The 22,916-nt window shown below is 48.8% G+C and overlaps 1 protein-coding gene across 10 annotated transcripts in view; it reads left to right on the top strand.

The window, feature by feature from the left end:
• The window catches only part of EPS15L1 (epidermal growth factor receptor pathway substrate 15 like 1), a 119,356-nt gene that overhangs the window by 66,954 nt on the left and 29,486 nt on the right, over positions 1–22,916 (top strand). For 8 of the 10 annotated variants that reach the window (XM_032268682.1, XM_032268683.1, XM_032268688.1 and 5 more), the window contains 8 exons: positions 3,907–4,068; positions 4,717–4,914; positions 6,151–6,315; positions 13,356–13,479; positions 14,809–14,859; positions 16,319–16,455; positions 21,335–21,395; positions 22,350–22,432. In XM_032268682.1, coding sequence (XP_032124573.1) covers positions 3,907–4,068; positions 4,717–4,914; positions 6,151–6,315; positions 13,356–13,479; positions 14,809–14,859; positions 16,319–16,455; positions 21,335–21,395; positions 22,350–22,432 — 981 coding nt within the window. The remainder of the gene's footprint in view (positions 1–3,906; positions 4,069–4,716; positions 4,915–6,150; positions 6,316–13,355; positions 13,480–14,808; positions 14,860–16,318; positions 16,456–21,334; positions 21,396–22,349; positions 22,433–22,916) is intronic. The other 2 variants (XM_032268684.1, XM_032268685.1) reach the window with 1 other exon arrangement.

A 22,916-nucleotide genomic window follows, 5' to 3' on the forward strand; every position in this document is an offset into this window, starting at 1 on the left:
TTCACCATGTTGGCCAGGCTGGTCTCAAACTCCTGACCTCAGGTGATACACCTGCCTTGGCCTCCCAAAATGCTAGGATTATAGGCGTGAGCCACTGTGCCCAGCCCCATGTGAATTTTGGAATTGGCTTGTCTGTTTCTGCAAAGAAGTCAGCTGGGATTCTGATAGGGATTGCGTGGATTCTGGGGACTGTCAGGGTTATTTTTGTCTTCTCTTTGCTTGGAGCTCCCTTTCCTAACCTCAAGTTGGTGGGTCTTTGTCCCTTTGGGACTTTCTGATGGCTTCTTCTCCATTGTGGCATGAGGTCCAGATTCCTTCAGTTCCACACTGTTGTCACTTGGTGTCCAGAGCTACCCCACTGGGCCTAACCCTCTTCCCGCCTTCCCCTCCCATATCTATCACTTCCCTAGATGTGGCCACCCCACGTCCCCGACTCCCACAGCTAACTCTGTTTCAGTTATTCTGTGTTATCACCCCCAAAACTTGTTAGACTTACGCCTTGGTTCAGGGGTTCAGAGACACAGTTCCCTTCCCATTAGTAGCCACCACTTCTGGCCCAGGGTCTCCACTAGTGTCTAAGGGAATCCTGGAGTGGTCACATGGATGGCTGGGGGGTTGGCTATGCTGTGGCCTATCTGAGCAATGACCTTTTTCTGTGAGGGGGGAAGACGGAGACTGCCCTGAGGGAAATTGCAGCTCAGTTCCCTAAATGGTGGAGAAACTACATGCCAAAAATTACCCAGCAAGGTTTAAACAATTGTGTATTTCAGTTTTATGGATTTCTATATTAGGGAGAGAGAAAGCAAGAATCAAGAAGGGGAAAAGAGGCCGAGTGTGGTGGCTCATGCCTGTAATCCTAGCACTTTGGGATGCTGCAGTGGGCGGATCACTTGAGGCCCAGAGTTCGAAAACAGCCTGGCCAACATGGTGAAATGCAGTCTATACTAAAAATACAAAACAAAAAAAACAACAAAACAAAACCCCAACTGGGTGTGATGGTATGCACGTGTATTCCCAGCTACGCGGGAGACTGAGGCATGAGAATCCCTTGAACCCAGGAGGTGGAAGTTGCGGTGAGCTGAGACTATACTCCAGCCTGGGTGATGGAGTGAGATTCTGTCTCAAAAAAAAAAAAAAAAAAAAAAAAAAAATGCTGGGGATGGGAAAAGAGAGGGAAGGGAAAGTCAAGAGTGAGTAGGGCAAGAGCTTCTGAGGAGGCTTAGACTGTGAGAACCCTCTTAGAGAAGTGGCAAGGTACCCTGAGCACCTTTGTCACTGCAGACACTGACCCGGTCTGTGCATCTTAGTCCATTCAGCTTGCTGTCACAACTTACCATGCACTGGGTGGCTTCTAAACAACACAGGGTTACTGCTCACAGTTCCGGAGGCTGGGAAGTCCAAGCTCAAGGTGCCTGCAGCTTCAGCATCCTGCTTCATAGACAGCACTTTCTTCTTGTGTCCTCACTCAATGGAAAGATCGAGGCAGCTCTCTCAGACCTCTTTTTTTTTTTTTTTTGAGACAGAGTCTCACTCTGTCGTCCAGGCTGGAGTGCAGTGGCTCAATCTTGGCTCACTGACAACTCTGCCTCCCAGGTTCAAGCGAGTCTCCTGCCTCAGCGTCCCGAGTAGCTGGGACTACAGGCATTCGTGACCGTGCCCAGGTAATTTTTTGTATTTTTGGTAGAGACGGGATTTCACCATATTGGCCAGCCTGGTCTTGAACTCCTGACCTCAGGTGATCCCCCGCTTCGGCCTCCCAAAGTGCTGGGATTACAGGTGTGAGCCACTGAGCCCGGCCTGGGGACTCTTTTATAAGGCCATGGATCCCACTCATAAGGGCTATACGCTTATGACCTAATCACCTCCTAGAGGCCCCATACCTAATACCATCATCTTGAGGGTGAGAATTTCAACAGCTGATGTTGAGTACCCGGCATGTGGCCAGTGAGCTCCCTCTCATCCTCCTGTCATGCCTCTTCTGGGCAAATATTCTCTGTGCTCTCTGCATGAAGTGTGTGGTATACACATTTTGTCATCTTTGGTTTGTATTGAGGGGGATGTAAAGGAGGGACCTTGTCTGGGGAGGCTAAAGGCATTGGAGCCCCCGGTTACTCGGTGGTGGGGGTCAGGGTTAGACTTAGGAGACTCTAGAGGCTTCCGTCCCTGGTGGGAGCTTCGCTTGAAGCATTGGGCTACCTCGGGCTCTCCCCATGCCCCCAACTGGGATACCTCAGCCATTCTCACATTTTTAAATACCATCTCAGTGCTGACGCACCTGACTCTGTGTTTCCAGTGTCTTCCCTTCTTGGTACACTTGCTGGAGTCTTTTTCCTGAGTTTCCCGTTGAACACGTTTAGAAGTGACTCTGGTTGTCCCCTCCAGATCTAGCCCACAAGTGCAAGGCCAGGGGCAGGGAGACAGGAGAGCAGAGACCCCAGCTTCCCAAAGCATGGTTTGGCTGTCAAGGTGGGGACGTGCCATGACGTTTTATCCCCATAGTGAGGACAGGGGAGACCCTTGGCCACCTCTGGTTTTCTCATCTTATGGCACCAGCCACCCCAGCAGCCCAGGCTGGCCTTGGGACTCAGCCCTACCGCCCCAGCCATGGCTCCCTGCAAACCCACCCCTCCTCTCCACTCTCATGACCACCACCTCACTCAGGCTCCGGCTGCCGCTGCTGCTCCCTGGACCCCACCCAGGGCCCCTGCAGTCCCTGCATCCTGATGGCCCCTTGCACCACGCTCCACATGGCAGCTGGAGGGAGGGGGCTTCTCACAATGCCTGTTGAGCTATTTCAGCTTTGGTTATTTATCTTAAAGACAGATGCATTTGCATGGTTGCAAATCAGGAGGTGAGAAGCCTCTGTCCTCCCCTTGGGTGTCCCCCTTCCCCAGAGGTACTGTTCATGAGCTCCTGGCAGGGGCCTTCCAGAAAGGTCGGTGCACACCACACATACCCTCCCCTTCCTGATTGCACAGATGCGATGTGCTCACATCCCGCTGTAAGGTAGAGTGCACAGCGCCATCCCATTCCATAGCCAAGGAGCATCCCACAGTGTGGGCTGTGTTGGAACCTTCCATCCAGCACCTTAGACATCTGCATTATTTACGGATTTTGCTGTCACAGGCATTGTGTGCCTCTGCACACGTCATATGTCTCCAGGATGCTTCTCCTAGAAGTGGAATCATGGGGCGCTGAAGCCTTGGGCTGACCATCTGGATCCATTCCACGGGGTCAGAGGGTACTTCAGAAATAGAATCATGGTGTCCCGCCTCCCATGCACACACATCCTGCTGGGCTCCCCAGGACAGCCTCCTTGGCGTGGCCTGCGGGGTACAGCTTCAATGCCTCCGCCCACTCGCTTTTGCTCTAGCTGGAGTGCGACAGCCCCTGATCCCGGGGCCCCTGTGGTTTCCTCCGCCAGGCTCTGCCCCTGGCTCTTCACCTGCCTGGCACCTGCTCACCTGTTGCCACCACCCTAAGTGCTGCCTTTGTGGGCATCTTTCCCACCCACAAGGTGTGACTGCAATTTCCCTGTGACCCCTTGATGCCATTTGTCCCCATTTATTTGCATTTTGGTGATGTTCCCCTCTGAAGCCACATCTGCTCATCATCTGGGAGCTGGGGCCTTTTTCTCACAGGGATCCAGCCCCTTCTCTGGTACTTGGCCTCTGTTGGGCCATCAGGAAATACCTGCTGAGGGAGCTGGTGAGAGACTGGACCTGGGCCTCCAGCCCAAGAGGCACACATTGGCCGTGGGTGTGCACAGAATGCTGGCTCTGAGCACAGTCCTGGTGGGTGGTTTCGGAGGCTTCCCTCGGGCATCTGGCCCAGGCTGCCCCTGTGTTATCTTGGACACACTTCATTTTTACTATCCTCACATAAATCTCTGCAACTCCTCCCCAGGAATTACAAAATGACCTAGACCGAGAAACAAGCAGTTTGCAGGAGCTCGAGGCTCAGAAACAAGATGCTCAAGACCGCCTGGACGAGATGGACCAGCAGAAGGCCAAGCTCCGAGACATGCTGAGCGATGTGCGGCAGAAGTGCCAGGACGAGACGCAGATGGTGGGTCCCGGCCACCTCCAGGGTGGCGTCCTGCGCACGGGCGGAGCTTCCCCAGGGCTCCCCTGAGCTCGTGTTGCCTGGGAATGCGGCCCTGAGACAACCCTCCGCGCCAATCGAGTTGCCCAAGCACCATGTGGATAAGTGTCTGAGCACCTGTGGCTTGGCTTCCTGGCCACCCCCTGTGCTCCTAGAGGTCAGGTTGTATAAGTGAATGGCCTTGGTTCCTGTGAACCTGTGCCCTGAACACACCCCTCCCGGGCTGTGCCCCACAACACAGGGAGTTCCAGGGTGCCAGTCTCCCCGCCTCAGGTGTCTCTGAGGCTCCACACAGATCCTAGAGGCTGCAATCTCAGAAAACTCTATGGGTACCCTCAGCCTTGCAGGGACGGACAGATTGTTCATGCTTGGTCACACCCCTCATTATTCCAAAGTGATCTTCCGTTAGCCACAGCGGGACGAGCCTGTCTGCCTTTTTGTTTGTGTCTCTATTTTGGCTATGGAAAGAGGACTGTATGGAAGCCAGGTGTCCGCGGTTGGGTTAGGTGCCTGCCTCCCTGGGTTAGCTTGTTTCAGGGATGGGGTTAAGAATTCTTCCTCGGAATACCCACACTGCGAATCCCTTTAAAATCTTTTAACATCTCCTTTCAGATTTCATCACTGAAAACGCAAATCCAGTCTCAGGAATCTGACTTAAAGTCCCAGGAAGATGATCTGAACCGAGCCAAGTCAGAGCTGAATCGATTGCAGCAGGAAGAAACCCAGCTAGAGCAGAGCATTCAGGCCGGCCGAGTCCAGCTGGAGACCATCATCAAGTCCCTGAAGTCAACTCAAGATGAAATCAACCAGGTACTTCTGTGGAGTCAGGTCCCTGCCAGGTGCCAGGGACCAGTGAGCCCCAGGGGCGTGGACTGCCACTGCTGGACTCCTTTGCTTTCACCCTTGTTACTTACATGAGCGTCTCTTTTGGGAGGCTGTGGTGCTGGCCTGGAGGCGCAGGGCCGAGGACTCTCCAGGGCACATTCCAGAGGGTGTTGGCATTGGCCTGGAGGGGTGCACTTTCCTCCGCTGCGCACACAGTGTCTTCAGGGGGTAGTCAGGGCGGGTTCAATTAATGGCTCATTCGGAGAGAGCTTGGGTTCCTTCCAGCCTGGCCCTCACACAGACAAGAGGGACAAAGTCAGAGGATGACTTCTTTGTCCCTGGGCAAGAGAACAGATTTGTCCTCCATGGCCACTGGTGTGTTCAGGAGGCACCACCTTGGAGCATCGCCCCATGCAAGACCCCCGTTTCTAAGCTCCCTGAGGCGCCCTCACCCTCTTCCCAATCCAGGGTGGCGCTGGCTGTCGTGGCCTGCAGCCACTGCTCTTCCCTGCTCTCCTGTGGGCAGTGGTTGAAGGCCTCCGTCCTGGCCCTGGGCATCCAGTCTGCAGAGGGGCTGTGGCGCTGGCCCCTCCTCAGCCTGTGTCGGACTGGCCAGGCACGCTTCCTTTCCCGACTGAACTGGTCTCTGTCTGTGCTCTGTTAGCCAGTTTACGGGCCACAGTTGTTTGCAAACATGGACCACTCAGAGATTTACCACCCTTTCTTGTGCTTTTTGGTTAATATCTGTAGGATTACCTTCAGTGTTTTCTCTTCCAGTCCTTAGAGTTTGTGAGTGGGTGTCAGGAGCAAAGATATCTTGCTTGGCTCAGTGCAGTGCCTTACACCTGCCCTCCCAGCACTTCGGGAGGCTGAGGCAGGAGGATCACTTGAAGCCAGGAGTTCAAGACCAGACTGGGCAACATAGCGAGACCCCATCTCTACACAAAAATACAGAATTTTTTAAATGTTCTGTAGAGATGGGGTCTCGCTATGTTGCCCAAAAATATAGGTGGTGGCGTGTGCCCATAGTCCCAGCTACTCAGGAGGCTGAGGCAGGAGGAGCTTCTGAGCCCAGGAGCTGGAGGTTACGGTGAGCTATGATCACTCTACTGCACTCCACCCTGGGTGATGGAGTGAGACCCTGTGTCTTAAAAAACAAAATGTCTTTCCTGACATGTTTTCCTGACCCTGCTTAATGTTGATGATGTCTTTGTTGCACAGGCAAGGAGCAAACTTTCTCAGCTGCATGAAAGCCGCCAGGAGGCCCACAGGAGCCTGGAGCAGTATGACCAGGTGCTCGACGGAGCCCACGGCACCAGCCTGACCGACCTGTCTGACCTGAGCGAAGGCGTCTCCCTGGCAGAGAGGGGCGGTTTTGGAGCCATGGTAAAGGTTGAATAAACATATTACAGTCTGGGGCTCTGGTCCCCTGGTGTGACAGCAGAACGTCCCACCTGCCAGACTTGTTCATGGCCAACGTTGGTTCCATCCAAGCGCAGGCAGCTGTCTCTTGTTTTGCTGCCACTTTGCACATTCACACCAGGCCCCACAGCCTGGCACAGGTGGCCATGCTGAATCCTGGCCTCCAGAACAAAGCCCAAGATAGGCCTGGATCCTTTCAAAACCTGTTTCGAAAGTCCTCCATCTCTACGGAAGCGTTTACATTGGGCCAACCGCCCAAATTCACAGGGCTTCTGAAACTTAACCAAAATTGGATCCGGTTCTGCTCATTGTGGAAACCCCACATTCTACTAATTGGGGAGCAGGGGGGCATCTGAGGGATGTGTGTCTACGTGCATGTGTGTTTCCACAAGGAGCACCTCAAAAAGAAAATGTGTCCCTAAAGATCCCGAAATAATGGCAAGCAGTCCCCCCAGGGCGTTGCTGTTTCAACTAAGAATTGGCCTCTCCTGAAATTTTGGTTATGTTTAAAAACGTCTGCACTTTACTCTGACCTCATGATGCTGGAGTTGTGATCAGGCCTGGGGCAGCAGACTGTTGGCCCCTTAGATTTTTGAGGGCTCTCGAGCCCCTGATACCCAGACAGGTGTGACCTTTTGCTTAGATGGTCACATCCCCCTTGTTCACGCCAGAGCCTGCCCCTGCAGCCTTGAACCCAGGGACACACGGTTTCCCATTTCGTCTTTGTGCTGTGTGGGAGCGGACGGGCTGGGCCGCGCGGGTCTGGATGTTTCGTTGGTGCTCTGCTGCCTTCAGCAGCCCTCTCCATGCTGCGACTCTCTCTCCCAGGGCTCCTCCCTGGAGCCTTTCCACTCCTGGGCCTGTGTATGTCACGGATTCCTCTTCCTCCCTGGAATACGAGTAAGCACTGGTGCTCTCTCAACACCAGACTCGCCTCTTTATGTTCAATGCTTGATGTGTTTCTTTTCTCAGCAGCCAAGTCCTCAGTCCCAAGGATTTATGGGGAAGCTCATGACTCCCCTGGGCTGCTAGGAAGTCACTGCTGGCGAGCTCATCTGCCTCTTGTGTCTGGCCCCCGCTGGGTATACTGCCTCTCTCTTTCCTCCCAGACTCTTTTCTTTGGTCTTGCAATGAGGTGGCTTCCATAGCCACCCCCGGGCCCGTCATCATCAGCTTTATCGTCTAAATTTAAACAATGAGATTCATTCTTCATGAATTACGAGAAGCCAGAACTCCTCGCTTTGCTCCCTGGCTGCTCTTGGCGTGTGTGTTTCCACCTCACAACCCGGCTCCTACTTTCCCCATCTGGCATTGTCTCCCTGGCACCGCTTTTGCTTGTCCTGTTCAGTCTTCGTTCAGAGAACAGCTTCCTCTTAAATGTCCCTTTTGCAAGTTTTTAGAAATCAGTTTTCTTGGATAAGAGTTGGCAGTGAAGTGGCAGTTTGCAAGTGGCCAGTGATCCCCCCGACTCCAAAGACAGATTTTTACCTTTCTTGTTATTTTTGTTCATCTTTTGGGCAGGACAAAGGTTACATGAGAGTCAATTAATCTGAGAATGTAGATATCAGATATGTTACATGGAAACTTGCAACCGGTGTCTGAAAGAAAACCATCTTTATCTTGTTGTACAAATACAATTTTCAAAGCATTTTTCTGGCTGTTTTCCATTTCTTAATAAATACTTTGAAGAGAGATTTTGGTTTACTCCTGAACACTTCAAGACTGCTTCAGAGCCGAGAGAGAGCTGTCTTGGCTCTCCTTGTGGGGAAAAGTTGGGGGGTTTAGGTCCCTGAGAAAAGGGAATCCGTAGTGATGCATCTGGAGCTTCACATATCCAGACAGTTCTATTCAAGTTACTAAATTCCATGTGAAGCTCACACAGTGTGATTTTATCTCAAAAGTCAGGGTTCTTCTTCTTTTTTTTTTTGAAATAGTCTTGCTCTGTCTCCTGGGCTGGAGTGTAGTGGCACGACCTCAGCTCACTGCAACCTCCACCTCCTGGTCCGAGTGATTCTCCTGCCTCAGCCCCCTGAGTAGCTGGGATCACAGGCATGTGCCACCACACCTGGCTAATTTTTGTATTTTTAGAGCAGACGAGGTTTTGCAGCGTTGCCCAGGCTGGTCTTGAACTCTGGACCTCAGGTGATCTGCCCACCTCGGCCTCCCAAAGTGCTGGAATTACAGGCGTGAGCTACCACACCCACCTAAAGTCAGGGTTCTTAAAGCCATATTCATTTCTTGTCTCTCATCTGATTATGGGAATATTGGCCTCTTGCTCACCATCCAATCAGCTTGTAGAGAGAAGCTAATAAATCATCCCAGAGGTAAGCCTTACTGAGGACAGATTAAGAAAGATTAGATCTTCTGTTACATCCAGCCTCAGTAGCATGCTGGAGGCAGTTTTTATTGACTTTCCAGAATGAATTGTTAAATACAAACTGGCCGGGCACAGTGGTTCACACCTGTAATCCCAGTGCTTTGGGAGGCTGAGGTGGGAGGATTGCTTGAGGCCAGTTGTGTGCCACTACACTCCAGCCTGGGTGACACAGTGAGACTCCATCTCTTAAAAAACCCCGAAAACAAAAAACAGGAACTTGTTAGCTGGTTGCTTAGAAACTTGAAATCAACCATGGTGAGACTACACCACAGGAATTGGCAGAAGCTCTAAACCAGAGGTTTTTCTGAGAGAACTGATTCTCCAGCACAGCCCTGCTGCCCAGCACTCCTCTAAAGGGCAAGAATGTCACAGAAGCTTGTTCAGCCCCCTTTCAGAGTTGCCACACATATTTCCTAAGAAGGGCACAACTTCACACTGGTTGCTGTACTTGCTCAAGATATTTCACCTCTGCGAAGGGCTGGGTCATTCATCCTGGCCCTTGTCTGCTGTACTCGTGTCCCCCAAGTTGGCAGATGGGTCTGTTCTCCTTGGTAGGTGGTCTGCAGGGGCTAGAGTTGATGGTGTCTTTGTAACAGGGAAATCCATTTCCCACTCTGATTCTGTGCAATGGAATTAAAACCACCATTAGTGACCCTGACCTCCTGAATCCTGCTGGGGTCTTAGGCTTCCCCTTGGAAGGGGAAGGAGTAATTGTGGCTTCAGGCCAGTAACTTCTGAGAAAGTGATTGCAGGCCTGACTGTCAGTGCAGGGGGCCTGCGGCCAGCATTCCCAGAACCTCGGTCTCTTCTCTGCCATTGTTTACTGTTATTTGGCAGTCTTCCAAGTGACAAATGAAAATACTGAATTAAAAAAAAAAAAAAACCTTGTAAATAAATGCCAATTAAAAACTAAATGGAACCAGGTGTGGTGGCGGGTTCCTGTAGTCCCAGCTATTCAGGAGGCTAAGGCAGGAGGATCACTTCAGCCCAGGAGTCCTGGGCTTTATATGCTATGCCGATTGGGTATCTATACTAAGTTAGTCATCAATACGGTACCTTCTGGGAGCGGGGGACCACCAATTGCCTAAGGAGTGGAAAAGCTGCGGTGGTCAGAAACGGAGCAGGTCAAACTCCCATGCTGATCCGTCGTGAGAGCGTACCTGTGAATAGCTGTTGCCCTCCAGCCTGGGCAGCATAGTGAGATCCTACTTTAAAAACAAGCAAAAAAATTAAATAGAAGCTTTCATTCGGAGGTCAAGCTGGCGTTCTTAACTCACTGCGTTACCCAGGTCGTGATCCCTCTCTTTCTTCTGGAACAAATACATTCCTTCTTCCCTGGGCAGTGCGAAAGGTGGATTTTCCACGTGGGCCTCCTGGCTTCCTTAGAGTAGGACTTCTCCGTCTTTAACCGCGTCCGAGAACCCCATCAGACGCTCGCTGGGCCTGTGTGTGTCTTGTGGTCGTCAGCACCTGACGTCCACTCAGCACCGTCTCCAGCTGCGGTGCTTGCGGACCTCTGTGTTAACTTGTCTAGGAACCTGGTTCGGTTTCCCCACCTTGGGAAGCCCTGTGTTGGAGGCTCCAGCTAATCTTTCCCAGGTAAGAAAAACCGTTCCATATTTATCAGATGGCAGGGGTGTGGGTGCATTCTCCCGAAGCTGGAGCTGAGGAAGAGGCACTCAGCTGATTCACACTATTCACAGCCCAGACCGGAGGCTCGTCTTAACTTTGTACCTCTCAGAACTGTCCCTCTCCCCTAAGTTGGCTGCCCCAGGGCAGTGACACCCTTTCGAGGAAACTTTCTTTTGGACCTTTGATATCATTGCCCCAAACCATGGTCCCTATTTTCGTGGAAGCCCCAGCTTTTTAATGATTTCGTTTTGGTCGGTTGGAATACTGGACTGGTTTGTGAGCCCCACACAGGGATGCCAGAGTGTCTGCCAAATCAATGCGGGTGTTGTGCTGTTTTTTTAATATCACAGTGAAACATTCATGTTTTGACGGAGGGTGTGTCTTTATTAACCAAAACATAGTCCTTATTTCTAAACCAACTGCCTTGTTCCCATGGATATGACAAACCCACCCTGTTCAGTCTACTTCCCGCTGCAAAAATGTGTTCTTCAAAAGTAAATATTTTTTTCTTCTGGTTTAAATGAACCTGTTTGTTTCTAGAAATACACACCTTTTTAAAAAAAAAAAAAATGCAAAGCGTTGTATATGCTCTAGTAATTCTAACTGCGTAAGTGCTCATTTCCTCATGGACATAAACAAGCAGTATGTTTCTTGGTATGAAAATGCCCACGTAGGTGTATACTCACCGAGGAAAAGATGATTGGGGAGGGTCGCACCTGTGAAATGAGGCCTGTACTGCTGTTGTGGAGTGGCATTTTACAATTTTCTTGACGATGTTTCCAAATTCATTACTTTTTTCTGACTCAGTGATTTAAAAAAATTTAGTTTAAATTTCAGGTAAAATAGACATAAATGGCTGGGCGTGGTGGCTCATGCCTATAATCCCAGCACTTTGCGAGGCAGTTGGATCACTTGAGGTCAGGAGTTCAAGAATGGCCTGGCCAACAAACAGGGTGAAACCCCATCTCTACTACAAATATAAAAATTAGCTGGGCGTGGTAGTGGGCACCTGTAATCCTGGCTATATGGGAGACTGAGGCAGGAGAATCCCTTGAACCCAGGAGGTGGAGGTTGCAGCGAGCCAAGATTGCACCACTGCACTCCAGCCTGGGCAACAAGAGCGAAACTCCATGTCAAAAAATATATATATATGTTACCATCTTTGCTGTCTTTAAGTGTACAGTTCAGTAGAATTAGGTATATTCACATTGTTGTGCAACCAAGCTCTAGAACATTTCTATCTCCATGAAATACTCACACCCCATTCCCCCACCCGCAGCCCCTGACAGCCACCGTTCTACTTTGTCACTGTGAATGTGATGACTCTAGGGGCCTCCTAGAAGTGAAAGCATCCCGTGGGCATCCTTTTGTGACTGGCTTATTTCACTTAGCCGCCTATCCTCAGGATTCTTCCGTGTTGGAGCATGTTTCAGGATTTCTTTCCTTTTTAAGGGTGAATGAGATTCTGTCATATGGATGGACCACATTTTGTTTATCCATTCATTCATTGATGGACATTTGAGTTGCTTCCACTCAATGATATTTTTTCATGAACTTTTGTTTTAGAATAGTTTTAAAATTTATGAAAAAGTTGCAAGGATAGGCCAGGTGCAGTGGCTCATGCATGTAATCCCAGTACATTGGGAGGCTGAGGTGGGAGGATCACTTGAGCTCAGGAGTTCAAGACCAGCCCTGGCAACATAGTGAGAGACCTCACTTCTACAAAAATCATAAAAATTAGCCAGGCTTGGTGGTGCACGCCTGTAGTCCCAGCTGCTTAGGAGACTGAGGTGGGAGGATCACTCGAGCCCAGATGGTCAAGGCTGGAGGGAGCCATGAGCGTGCAACTGCACTCTCACCTGGGCAACAGAGTGAGACCCTGTCTCAGAAAAAGAAAAATTGCAGATAGTGCATAGTTCCTCCGTTTCCCACACCCAGTTACCCCTGTTATTCACATCTTATACAGCACATTTGCCACAACTAATGAACCAATATTGAACATTATTATTCACTCAAGTTCATACTTCTTCAATGATCTTTAATTAATTTTTTAAAGATGCAGGGTCTTGCTCTGTTGTGGCTGGAGTGCAGTGGCACAGTCATAGCTCACTGTGACCTCCACCTGGGTTCAGGCAGTCTCCTGAGTCAGCCTCCCAAGTAGCTGGGACTATAGGTACATGCCACCACGCCTGGCTTTTTAAAATTTTTATTTAATTAATTAATTTATTATTATTTTTGAGACAGAGTCTCGCTCTTGTCCAGGCTGGAGTGCAGTGGCACGATCTCAGCTCACTGCAACGTCTACCTCCTGGGTTGAAGCAATTCTTCTGTCTCAGCTTTCGGAGTAGCTGGGATTACAGATGCCTGTCACCATGTCCAGCTAATTTTTGTATTTTTAGTAGAGGTGGGGTTTCTCCATGCTGGCCAGGCTGGTCTCCAACTCCTGACCTTAGGCAATCTGCCCATCTCTGCCTCCCAAAGTGCAGATGTGAGCCACCATGCCTGGCCTTTTTTTCTCCTTTGTGACAGAGTCTCACTCACTCTGTTGCCCAGGCTGGAGTGCAATGGTGTAATCTCAGTTCACTGCAACCTCCGCCTCCTGGGTTCAAGCAATTCTCCTGCCTTAGCCTCCTGAATAGCTGGGATTACAGGTACCTGCCACCATGCCCAGCTAATTTTTTGTATTTTTAGGAGAGATGGGGTTTCATCATGTTGGCTAGACTGTTCTTGAACTCCTGGCCTCAGGTGATCTGCCCACTTTGGCCTTCCAAAGTGCTGGGATTACAGACTTGAGCCACCGTGCCTGGCCTCATTTTTTAATTTTTATTTTTATAGAGATGGGACTTTGCTATGTTCAGTCTCGAACTCCTGGCTAAACCATTATTTTTAGGGTCATGTTACTTAAAGTGGAAACATGAGTTAAGTATGGAATTCCGTACTTTGCTTTAACTCAGAAATAATAAAATCCCTGTCCTGTTTCTTCACAAAATTATAGGATGATCCTTTCAAAAATAAAGCCTTGTTATTTAGCAACAACACGCAAGAGTTGCATCCGGATCCTTTCCAGACAGAAGACCCCTTCAAATCTGACCCATTTAAAGGAGCTGACCCTTTCAAAGGTATCTCACCTGCTACCCACTTTCTCATTGAGAGACTGTGTATTTTATTTCATTTAGAGTTGTTGAAGTTCTAGAAAAGCAAGGACATGCCACAATCTGAAACGGAGGGGCAAAGGAATACCTTTTTTTTTTTTTTGAGACAGTCTTGCCCTATCACCCAAGCTGGAGTGCAGTGGCACGATCTCTACTCACTGCAACTTCCTCCTCCTGGGCTCAAGCAATTCTCCTGCCTCAGCTCCTTGAACAGCTGGGATTACAGGCACCCACCACTGCACCTGGCTAATTTTGTATTTTTAGTAAAGACGGGGTTTCACCACGTTGGCCAGGCTGGTCTCGAATCCTGACCTCAGGTGATGCATCCACACCTCTGCCTCCCAGAGTGCTGGGATTACAGGCGTGAGCCACCGTGCCTGGCAGGAGTGCCTTTGAAGCGTCTCCTCTCACCCTGTTAACTAGAAAACCAACGCATCACAATACAGTGAGAAGTGTTCCAAGCCCATCACAAGGCTCCCACATTTGAGGGCAGCTTGGCCAGCCCCCTTCAACTTTTCAGTCTCCTAATCCCTCAGGAGGTTAATAAATTCCTCCTTGCTCACCTCACAGTGCTGATAAAATAATCAGATCTAGTAATGATTATGAAAGTGTCTGGCCAACCATGGATTCCTACCTAAACATAAGGTCTGGATAATTTTAGGAGTCTATCCAGAGCCACATGGGAGTCAAGAATAACTAAGAATTCCAGAAACAAGATTTCCTAATTTCTCTCCATGTTTCAGAGCAAAACAGTATTTCCAGGAGGAAGGCTCTCTGTACATTTCTGAGAAAAATGCTGAGGTAGGGAGAGGTGAATGGGAGTTTGAGCTTCAGCTTGGGGTTGAAGTCTGCCAGGTCTGAGGGGAGAATCTAGTAGCCCCGAAGCCCAGGGTGCCGCCTCATGATTGCTGCAAGGCTGGCAGTGAAGTATGGGACAGCCCAGGGTCCGTGTCCTCTTACCCAGGGAGGTGGCAGGCAGATGGGATGAAGGAAACCTGGCATGGGAAGAGAGGAGTGGATTCTGGCCCACTCTGTCTTCCACAATTCCAGTCTTTGTTGGGCAACCAGCAGTACCTTCTCATCTTCTAGCCAGAAATAGCTGCCTCCTCCAGGTCCCCCTCTTTGATTTGCCAAGGTTTCGAGGGCAGGTGGATAGTAGAGAAGGAATTAACATTCTCTCCCTAAATTAGGGGCAGAAGGCAGTGAAAGTCCTGGCAGGTGGATGGCTGTGTCCAGGGGCTCTGCCTGCATCCTGTGCCCTCGAGCTAATAAGTGTTTCTCTCCTCTCCCACCCAGGTGACCCGTTCCAGAATGACCCCTTTGCAGAACAGCAGACAGCTTCAACAGGTAAAGTTCAGTGTTTCCCGGACCACTTTCTAGACTGTTTCCAGTCCTAGCTGAGAAGTCGCACATGGTGGGACTTCTGTCTACACACATGGGGTGGCAGCCATGTTGGGGAGGACGGCTGTCCATGTTGTGCACACCGTCACTCCTGTTCCCTTCTAGAGGTGGCTTCCCCTCCCCTGGTCCATTCACTGCGTGTGTACCCCACCCTGGAGTGTGGTGGGATCACATTGCCTGCTAATTTATTTATTTAGTTTAGTTTAGTTTTTGAGACAGAGTCTTGTTCTGCCACCCAGGCTGGAGTGCAGTGGTGTGATCTCAGCTCACTGCAACCTCTGCCTCCTGAGTTCAAGTGATTGTCTTGCATCAGCCTCCTGAGTAGCTAGGACCACAGGTGTGAGCCACCATGCCCAGCTAATTTTTGTATTTTTAGTAGAGACAGGGTTTCACCATGTTGGCCACGCTGGTCCCGAACTCTTGACCTCAGGTGGTCTGCCTGCCTTGGGCTTGGCCTCCCAAAGTGCTGGGATGACAGGCATGAGCCCCTGAGCCCAACTGACTTACTTTTTTTTTTTTTTTTTTAAGGTAAAATTTATATAACATAAAAGTCACCATTTTAAAGTCTAATTCAGTGATATTGCACACACTCAGTGTTGCACAACATTCTCATCCCCCCAAAAAGAAACCCCATCCCCATCAGCAGTCACTCCCCATTTCCTGCCACGACCCCTGGCACCCACCAATCTATTTTCTGTCTCTGTGGATTTGCCTGTGTTGTTTACTATTATTGTTATTAATATTATATCCAGCTTCTGCAGGATATGTCATTTTTATTTATTTATTTATTTATTTAAACGCGGGGTATTACTCTATTGCCCAGGCTGGAGTGCAGTGGCGCAATTATAACTCACTGCAGCCTTGACCTCCTGGGCTCAAGTTATCTTTCTGCCTCTGCCTCCTGAATAGCTGGGACTACAGGTGTGCAACACCACACTTGTCTAATTTTTTATTTTTTGTACAAGCAGGGTCTCTCTATGTTGCCCATGCTGGTCTTGAACTCTTGGCCTCAAAAGATCCTCCTATCTCAGCCTCCCAAAGTGTTGGGATGACAGATATGAGCCACCATGCCTGGCCAGGATATTATTTTTAAAGTCAGTTTTATTGAGAGATAATTTACATAGAACAAAATTCACCGGCTTTACTATGTAATAAGATGAATTTCAACAAATATGCACAGTTGTGTGAGATTTGAGAACACTTCTGTCATTCCTGGGGCCCCTTTGCTGTCACCCCTCGCCCTCTCCCCAGGGTCCCCTGGCCACCACTGCCCTGCCTTCCGTCACTAGTGTTCTTACCGTTCTAGACTTTCATGTAAACAGCATCATTCTGTGGTGTGTTCTTTTCTGCCTGGTTCTTTCACTTGGTATAATGTTCTTTACTCACGGGGCATTTTCTCTTTCAGATCCATTTGGAGGGGACCCTTTCAAAGAAAGTGACCCATTCCGTGGCTCCGCCACTGAGGACTTCTTCAAGAAGCAGACAAAGAATGACCCATTTACCTCGGACCCATTCACAAAAAACCCATCCCTACCTTCGAAGGTGAGTGGGTGGGATGTTGCCTGGGAGACCTGGGTGTCTGCTCTGTGTGTGTGAGGGCGGTGCTTCCCGAATCCCTCCTCCCCTTTGTGGAGTGTGGGCCGTGGGGCCTGCTCTCCAGGAGCTAGTATCCCAGGCTGGTCTCGTTCCTGCCGAGTGAGGGGTTGTCTGGCCTAGTCACTGTGGTGGCTCATCCTGTGAGCCCCAAGGGTACAGCCAGTGGTCCAATGGCCCCAAGTCAGGGCAAGGAGGCTGTTGCCCACAGTTCTTATTCCTGTGTCCCTATCCCCCACCCCACTCGAGTCAACTGTCCCCACCGCCACTTCATCTCCCAAAAAAGATGAAATCAAACGAGTAGCATATGCTCGAATGGACCCAGCCACCCTACACAGTCCTTGTAACACCCAGCACTGGCTGGGACCTTAGAGTCGCATCGCCTCAGTGGATGCCCCCATCATGGCGGCAGGAGTGAGTGCAGGCGTCTCAGCCCAGCCTCCTCTCCTGGTGTCATCTCCTGCGAGCATCAGCTGACTCTGACCTTCCAGTCTCCAGCCCCAGCATACCTGTGCCCCATCCCCAGGAGTGGCAGGCAATGGGCGTTTCACACATTACGTCCAAGAGATTGGGTTAAATTGGTGTCAACTTGAATTTCAAAACCAGAAAAAAGCTGCCTCTGGTGATGGAGGAGAGGATTTTCATGATGGAGTAAGCCTGCTTCATAGCCTCCTTCCGTTTTCTAGGCTGCAACCCAGGCCCAGGGCCTGCTTAGACGGCACTCATCCCTCCTCCTCAGGGCTTTCGCTGCCCTGGTGCCCACCTCGCTCACTCCCCGTGGTCTTTAGCACTTGGAGCTCCTTGAAGGCAAAGATTCATTTGCCATGTTTTCTTAATGGCCCCCTTTTAGTGTCCTGAAGACCTGTAGTGAGAGCTTCCCTGGCATTCCTGGTGCTGGTGATCTGTTCACCAGTTTCGTTGACCTTTTCCATAACCGGCTTTTGGCTTCATTTTCTCTACTGCTTGTTTTCTATTTTCATTGATTTCTTCTCTTTTCTATTTCTGTGTTTTTCTGTTTCCTTACTCCTATTTATTTTGGGTTTACTTGGTTCTTCTCATGTCTTAAGGTCCTACCTTTGTTCATTGATTTTAGACTTCATTTTCTAGTACAGGCGGACACTGACTTAACGATGGCTCAACTTACAGTTTTTTTGACTTTACAATAGTTTTATCAAGATACAGCCTCTTCATAAGTCAAGGAGTGTCTGGACTTACATTAGTTTAACTTACGATTTTTTGCTTTATGATGGGTTGATTGGAATATTAAGTGCATTTTCGACTTAACGATATTTTCAACTTACAATGGGTTTATCAAGACGTAACCCCATGGTAAATCAAGGAGCATCTGTATAAATTTAAAGCAATGTATTTCCCTTAGGTAGTGCTTTACCTGTATGTTACATATTTTAATACTTTGTCTCTTCATTGCCATTCAGTTTTGAGATATTTTCCAGTTTCCAGTGAATTCTGTTTACCCATGGATTACTTAAAAGTGTGTTGTTTCATTTCCAGATACTTGGCGTCTTCTCCTATGTATCTTATAATAATATTTAATATTGATTTTTAATTAAATCTCTTAGAGAACATATTCTGTATGTTTTCAGTACCTTCACATTTATCAAGGGTTGTTGTTTATGGCCTATGTTGATGAACAAACCATGTACTCTTGAGAAGAATATGTCTCTGTAGTTGTTGGGTGTACCATTCTATAAATGCCAGTGAGGTTGAGCTTCCTGATAGTGTTCATCTGTGTCTTCATTGTTTGTTCGTTTGTTTGTTTTTTAGTTCTACCAATTGCTGAAAGAGAGGTGTTAAACATCCTCCTATGATTGTGGAATTGTTCATACTGCACTTTAATTTGATCAAGTTTTGCTTTGTGTACTTTGAAGCTTTGCCAGGTGCATAGATATTTATGATTGTTGTGTCTTCCTGACACAGCAACCTTTCTGTCATTATCAAAGTTTCCATTTGATCTCTGGTGATGTTCTTTGTCTTGAAGTCTATTTTACTGCTTCATTCCTCTCATGGTATTTACTACATGATATATCATTTTTCAACCATTTACTTTCAACTTACCTGAGTCTTTAAAACTGATAGTTGTCCTTTGTAACTAGCATAGTGTTGGGGCTTGCTTTTTTAATCCAGTCAGAAGTCCCTGCCTTATAAGTGGAATGTTTAGTCCATTAACATTTAATGTAATTATTGATATGGTTTAAATCTACTGTTTTATTATTTACTTGTTGTTGATCCCATTTTTTTTTCCCCACCTTCTTTTGGATTGTTTGAATGTTTTCTTGAATTCTGTCTATTGGCCTTTTATTATTTTAATCATACTTCTTTTAATGAAATTTTTAGAGGTTGCTTTAGGAATTACCTTTTACAGTTTTAATTTTTCATAGCCTACTTGAGGTTAGTATTGTATTACCTCATGTGAAATGTAGAAAATTTGCAACCATGTAGGTCCATTTGTCCACCTACCCTTGCAGCCAGCATGTCTTCTTATGTTATAGTCATCATATGAATATCATTTATCTAAATACATGATAAACTCCATAAGACTGTTATAATTTTTGCATTAATCCATTGTAGGTATTTTTTAGAAAGAAAGAGGGAAAAAGTAATCATTTGGTTTTACCCAGATATTTACCATTTCTGATACTCTCCATTTCTTTCTGAAGATTGGTTTTCCCTCTGTTATCATTTTCCTTCAGCCTAAAGAACTTTCTTTAGCACTTCTTATAGTGCAGGTCAACTGTGTTGTCATGTATTTATTTTTTATTTTTGAAATAGAGTCTCACTCTGTTGCCCAGGCTGAAGTGCGGTGGTGCAATCTTGGGCTCACTGCAGCCTCAGCCTCCCAGGCTCAGGTAATTAATTCTCTCACCTCAGCCTCCCAAGTTGCTGGGACCACAGGCGTGTACCTCCACACCAAGCTAATTTTTTATTTTTTGTAGAGATGGGATCTCCATATGTTGAAGTACAGTGGCACAATCTCAGCTCAGTGTAACCACTGTACTTCAGCCTGGCGACAGGGTAAGATCTGAGCTCCATATGTTGCCCAGGCTGGTCTCAAACTCCCAGGCTCAAGCAAGCCTCCTGCCTCAGCTCCTCCAAAGTGCTGGGATCACAGGCTTGAGTCACTGTACCCAGCTGTTGTCAATCTTTTTTTTTTTTTTTTTCCTCAACCTCTGCCTCCCAGATTCAAGCGATTTCTGGCTAATGTTTGTAATTTTAGTAGAGATGGAGTTTCACCATGTTGGCCAGGCTGGTCTCGACCTAAACTCAAGTGATCTGCCAGCCTCATCCTCCAAAGGTGCTAGAGTTACAGACCCTATGGCATTCTCGAAGGACATTTGTGTTTAATCTAGGTTGTTGGGGGTTTGTTTGTTTGTTAGCACTTTTAGGGTGTTTTTCCACTGCCTTCCAGCTTCCATTGAATGAGAGGAGTATTCTTTCAGGTCATTGTTGCCCTATATATAATGGGTTGTTTTTCTTTGGATAATTTCAAGATTCTCTCTTTATCTTTGGTTTTCAGTAGTTTTTAAAGTTTCTGGTTGTGGTTTTCTTGGTGTTTATACTGGTTTAGGCTGGAGTGCAATGGCGTGATCTCAGCTCACTTCATCTTCTGCCCCCTGGGTTCAAGCGATTCTCCTGCCTCAGCCTCCCAAGTAGCTGGGACTACAGGTGTCCACAACTATGCCTGGCTAATTTTTTGTATTTTCAGTAGAGACGGGGTTTTACCCTGTTGGCCAGGTTGGTCTTGAACTCCTGACCTCAGGCGATCCACCTGCCTCGGCCTCCCAAAGTGCTGGGATTACAGGCGTGAGCCACCTCACCTGGCCTGCCTGGCCTGCCTGGTTAATTTTCATTTCTGGAACTTTCATTTGTTTCTTTGGTATACTTTCGATTTCTCTGCTAAAGTTGCCTGTCTTTTCATTCATTTTAATTGTATTTTCCTTTTCCTCATTCAGCAGACTTATAATCACTGATTTACCTTGTCTCTGTCTCAGTTCCACCATCTGGGTTATTTTGAGATTGGCTACATTGATTGTCTTTTCCAGTGAGAGTTGGTCACATTTTTCCAGTTCTTTGTATGTTTAGAAATGTATCTGATGCATTGTGATACATTGTGAGTGTTCTGTGTAGAGACTGTAGACTGTTTTCTCCGAAGAGCAGGGATGGATTTGTTTCAGCAGGCAGTTAACCTGGTGCCACTCACACCGTAGACGCTTGCCAGCAGATGGCAGAAGCTCCAATCCTGGCTTAGTTCTCATGGCTTCAGCTGCGGGCTGCCTGGAGTCCCCCACAGGCATGAGTGAGCAGGGGTGCAGCCTGAGACTGAGGCAGAGTGGACCATGCAGTTCAGGGCTTGCGGCTCTGCCCCTGCGTCCCGATTCCCCTCCGTTTCCCATGGAAGTGGTTGTCTCTGGGCTTCATCCTCACGTGTTCAGATTCTACCAGAATCTTAGCACACTGTGCCCTCCTGCTATAGCTGGTGGGATGGAAACTCAACCTCCTGCTGTGTTCTGTGACATTCAAATTCTCCTCCAAAGTCTTCTCCCTGCCTGGTTGGTTCACTTCCCAGCCTTCAGGCCACTGCTTTTTGTATTTGTAATTTTGGGGGGTATTTTGCCCAGGTTGATAGGTGCTGTCCGCAGGAGGGTTAATGTGTTGGGATTTTACTCTCCCTGGGTTGAGTTTCAGTCGTTACACTTTCCCTCCGGCCTGGCCCTGGATGTTGTGCATCCACGTCGGAAAGTCTGGTTGAATGAATGGGTGGTGGAACAAATGAACTGCTTTTTACTCTTTCCTCTCTCCTTTCACTCAGCTCGACCCCTTTGAATCCAGTGATCCCTTTTCATCCTCCAGTGTCTCCTCAAAAGGATCAGGTGAGACCCATGGCTTATTTTCCTTCCTATTGCTTGGGCAGTAGCAGAGCACCCCCCTAGTTAACGCCTTCACTCCCAAAGCCAGCATGGCCTCTGTGTTTGTGTCATTAGTCAGTGGCACCCCTGGCCTGAGCCTATCAGGCCAAAATGAGCACCTCTTGCTGCTCCTCTTCCCGGGCATGCGCTGGCATCTTTCCGGAAAGGAACTTTGGTAGTAGGAATTCCATACAGCACCAGTGACAGTAACTGCCGTTTACTCACTCCTCCTTCAAAATCTTTGGTTTGTATCTTTGGGTTTTCTCCCTAAAAGAAATCCAAAATTGGACCCCAAGTACTGGCCTGTGCTGTGGGTTCTGTCTTTGAAGGAAGCTCATCTCGCAGTGTAGAACTCACAGATGCACGCTCGAGCCTTTATGCAATGGGAGCATCTGTGGATGCTCCCTTTTTTTTGGGAACAGGCCCTGCTTGGTCCTGCAGCTCGTGCGTGGCAGGTAGCAGGGTTTGGTATCATAGGCAGGTGCACCCACTACTCTAGGCAAATCTCCTCCAGGTCAGAGGAGAAAACACAGCAAAAACCTGTAGCCACAGACACTGCCCTGCATACACTGTGTGTGTGGCAGGTCATCCTGGAGTTGCTCCTCCCCTCCTCCTCATCTCCCCTCCTAACCCAGTGGGACAGCAGGCTGTGCCCTTGCAGCAACTTGTCACACCTCTGATGACCGTGGAAGATGCCGGCCCTCCCAGAGCGGTCGTCACAGTGAGAAACCGTCTTGCCATGCCAGAGCAGGCAGGGAGGCCTCGCTGAGGAACCTTCACGCAGATGCACGTGTCTAGTGAATAAAGGCAGCCTTCCTGAGTGTCCTGGTTCAGGGGCTATCTAGCATTTTCCCTCCACCCCAGAAGGCGTGTTCTCTTAAAGACCTGTAACTCTGACTTTGTTGGTGCCGATTACAGATCCCTTTGGAACCTTAGATCCCTTCGGAAGTGGGTCCTTCAATAGTGCTGAGGGCTTTGCCGACTTCAGCCAGATGTCCAAGGTAAAGCCCCTCCATGGAGCCCTTGCGCCTCTGCTAGTGTCTTTGTGCCTCTTGTCGTGGTATGGGCTGCCAGGCGTAATTGTTCATGTCATGTATGTATCTCCCGGCACCTTTCAAACACAGGGTTGGGTCTGGAAAGCACCCATGGCTGTGATCCGAGGCACTTCACTCCCTCTGGATGAGTCCTGACCCTCCCAGGGGCATAGCTGCCCCGGGCTTCCCTGACTCCCACTGGTGTCTGACGACCATCAGGTCTCAGGCGGGGAAGTCATTGCCATGGCCAAGTAGAAACTCGAGAAGGCGTTGGGCACAGGCGTCTCAAAAGGGTCATGGGCAGCAGGCCTGCAGGTGCGAAGCATCCGGGGAAAGCAGGCCAGTGTGTCCCAGAGGTGCCCGTGCGACAGAACTCTCGAGGGGTGTTGAAAAGTGAGGGCCAGGCTCCGTGGACAAATATAGACAGACCTGCAGGTGAGGAGTGAACTGC

Source organism: Sapajus apella, unplaced genomic scaffold (genome assembly GCF_009761245.1).
Source record: "Sapajus apella isolate SASKATOON/1434 unplaced genomic scaffold, GSC_monkey_1.0 scaffold185, whole genome shotgun sequence".
NCBI classification, from domain to species: domain Eukaryota; kingdom Metazoa; phylum Chordata; class Mammalia; order Primates; family Cebidae; genus Sapajus; species Sapajus apella.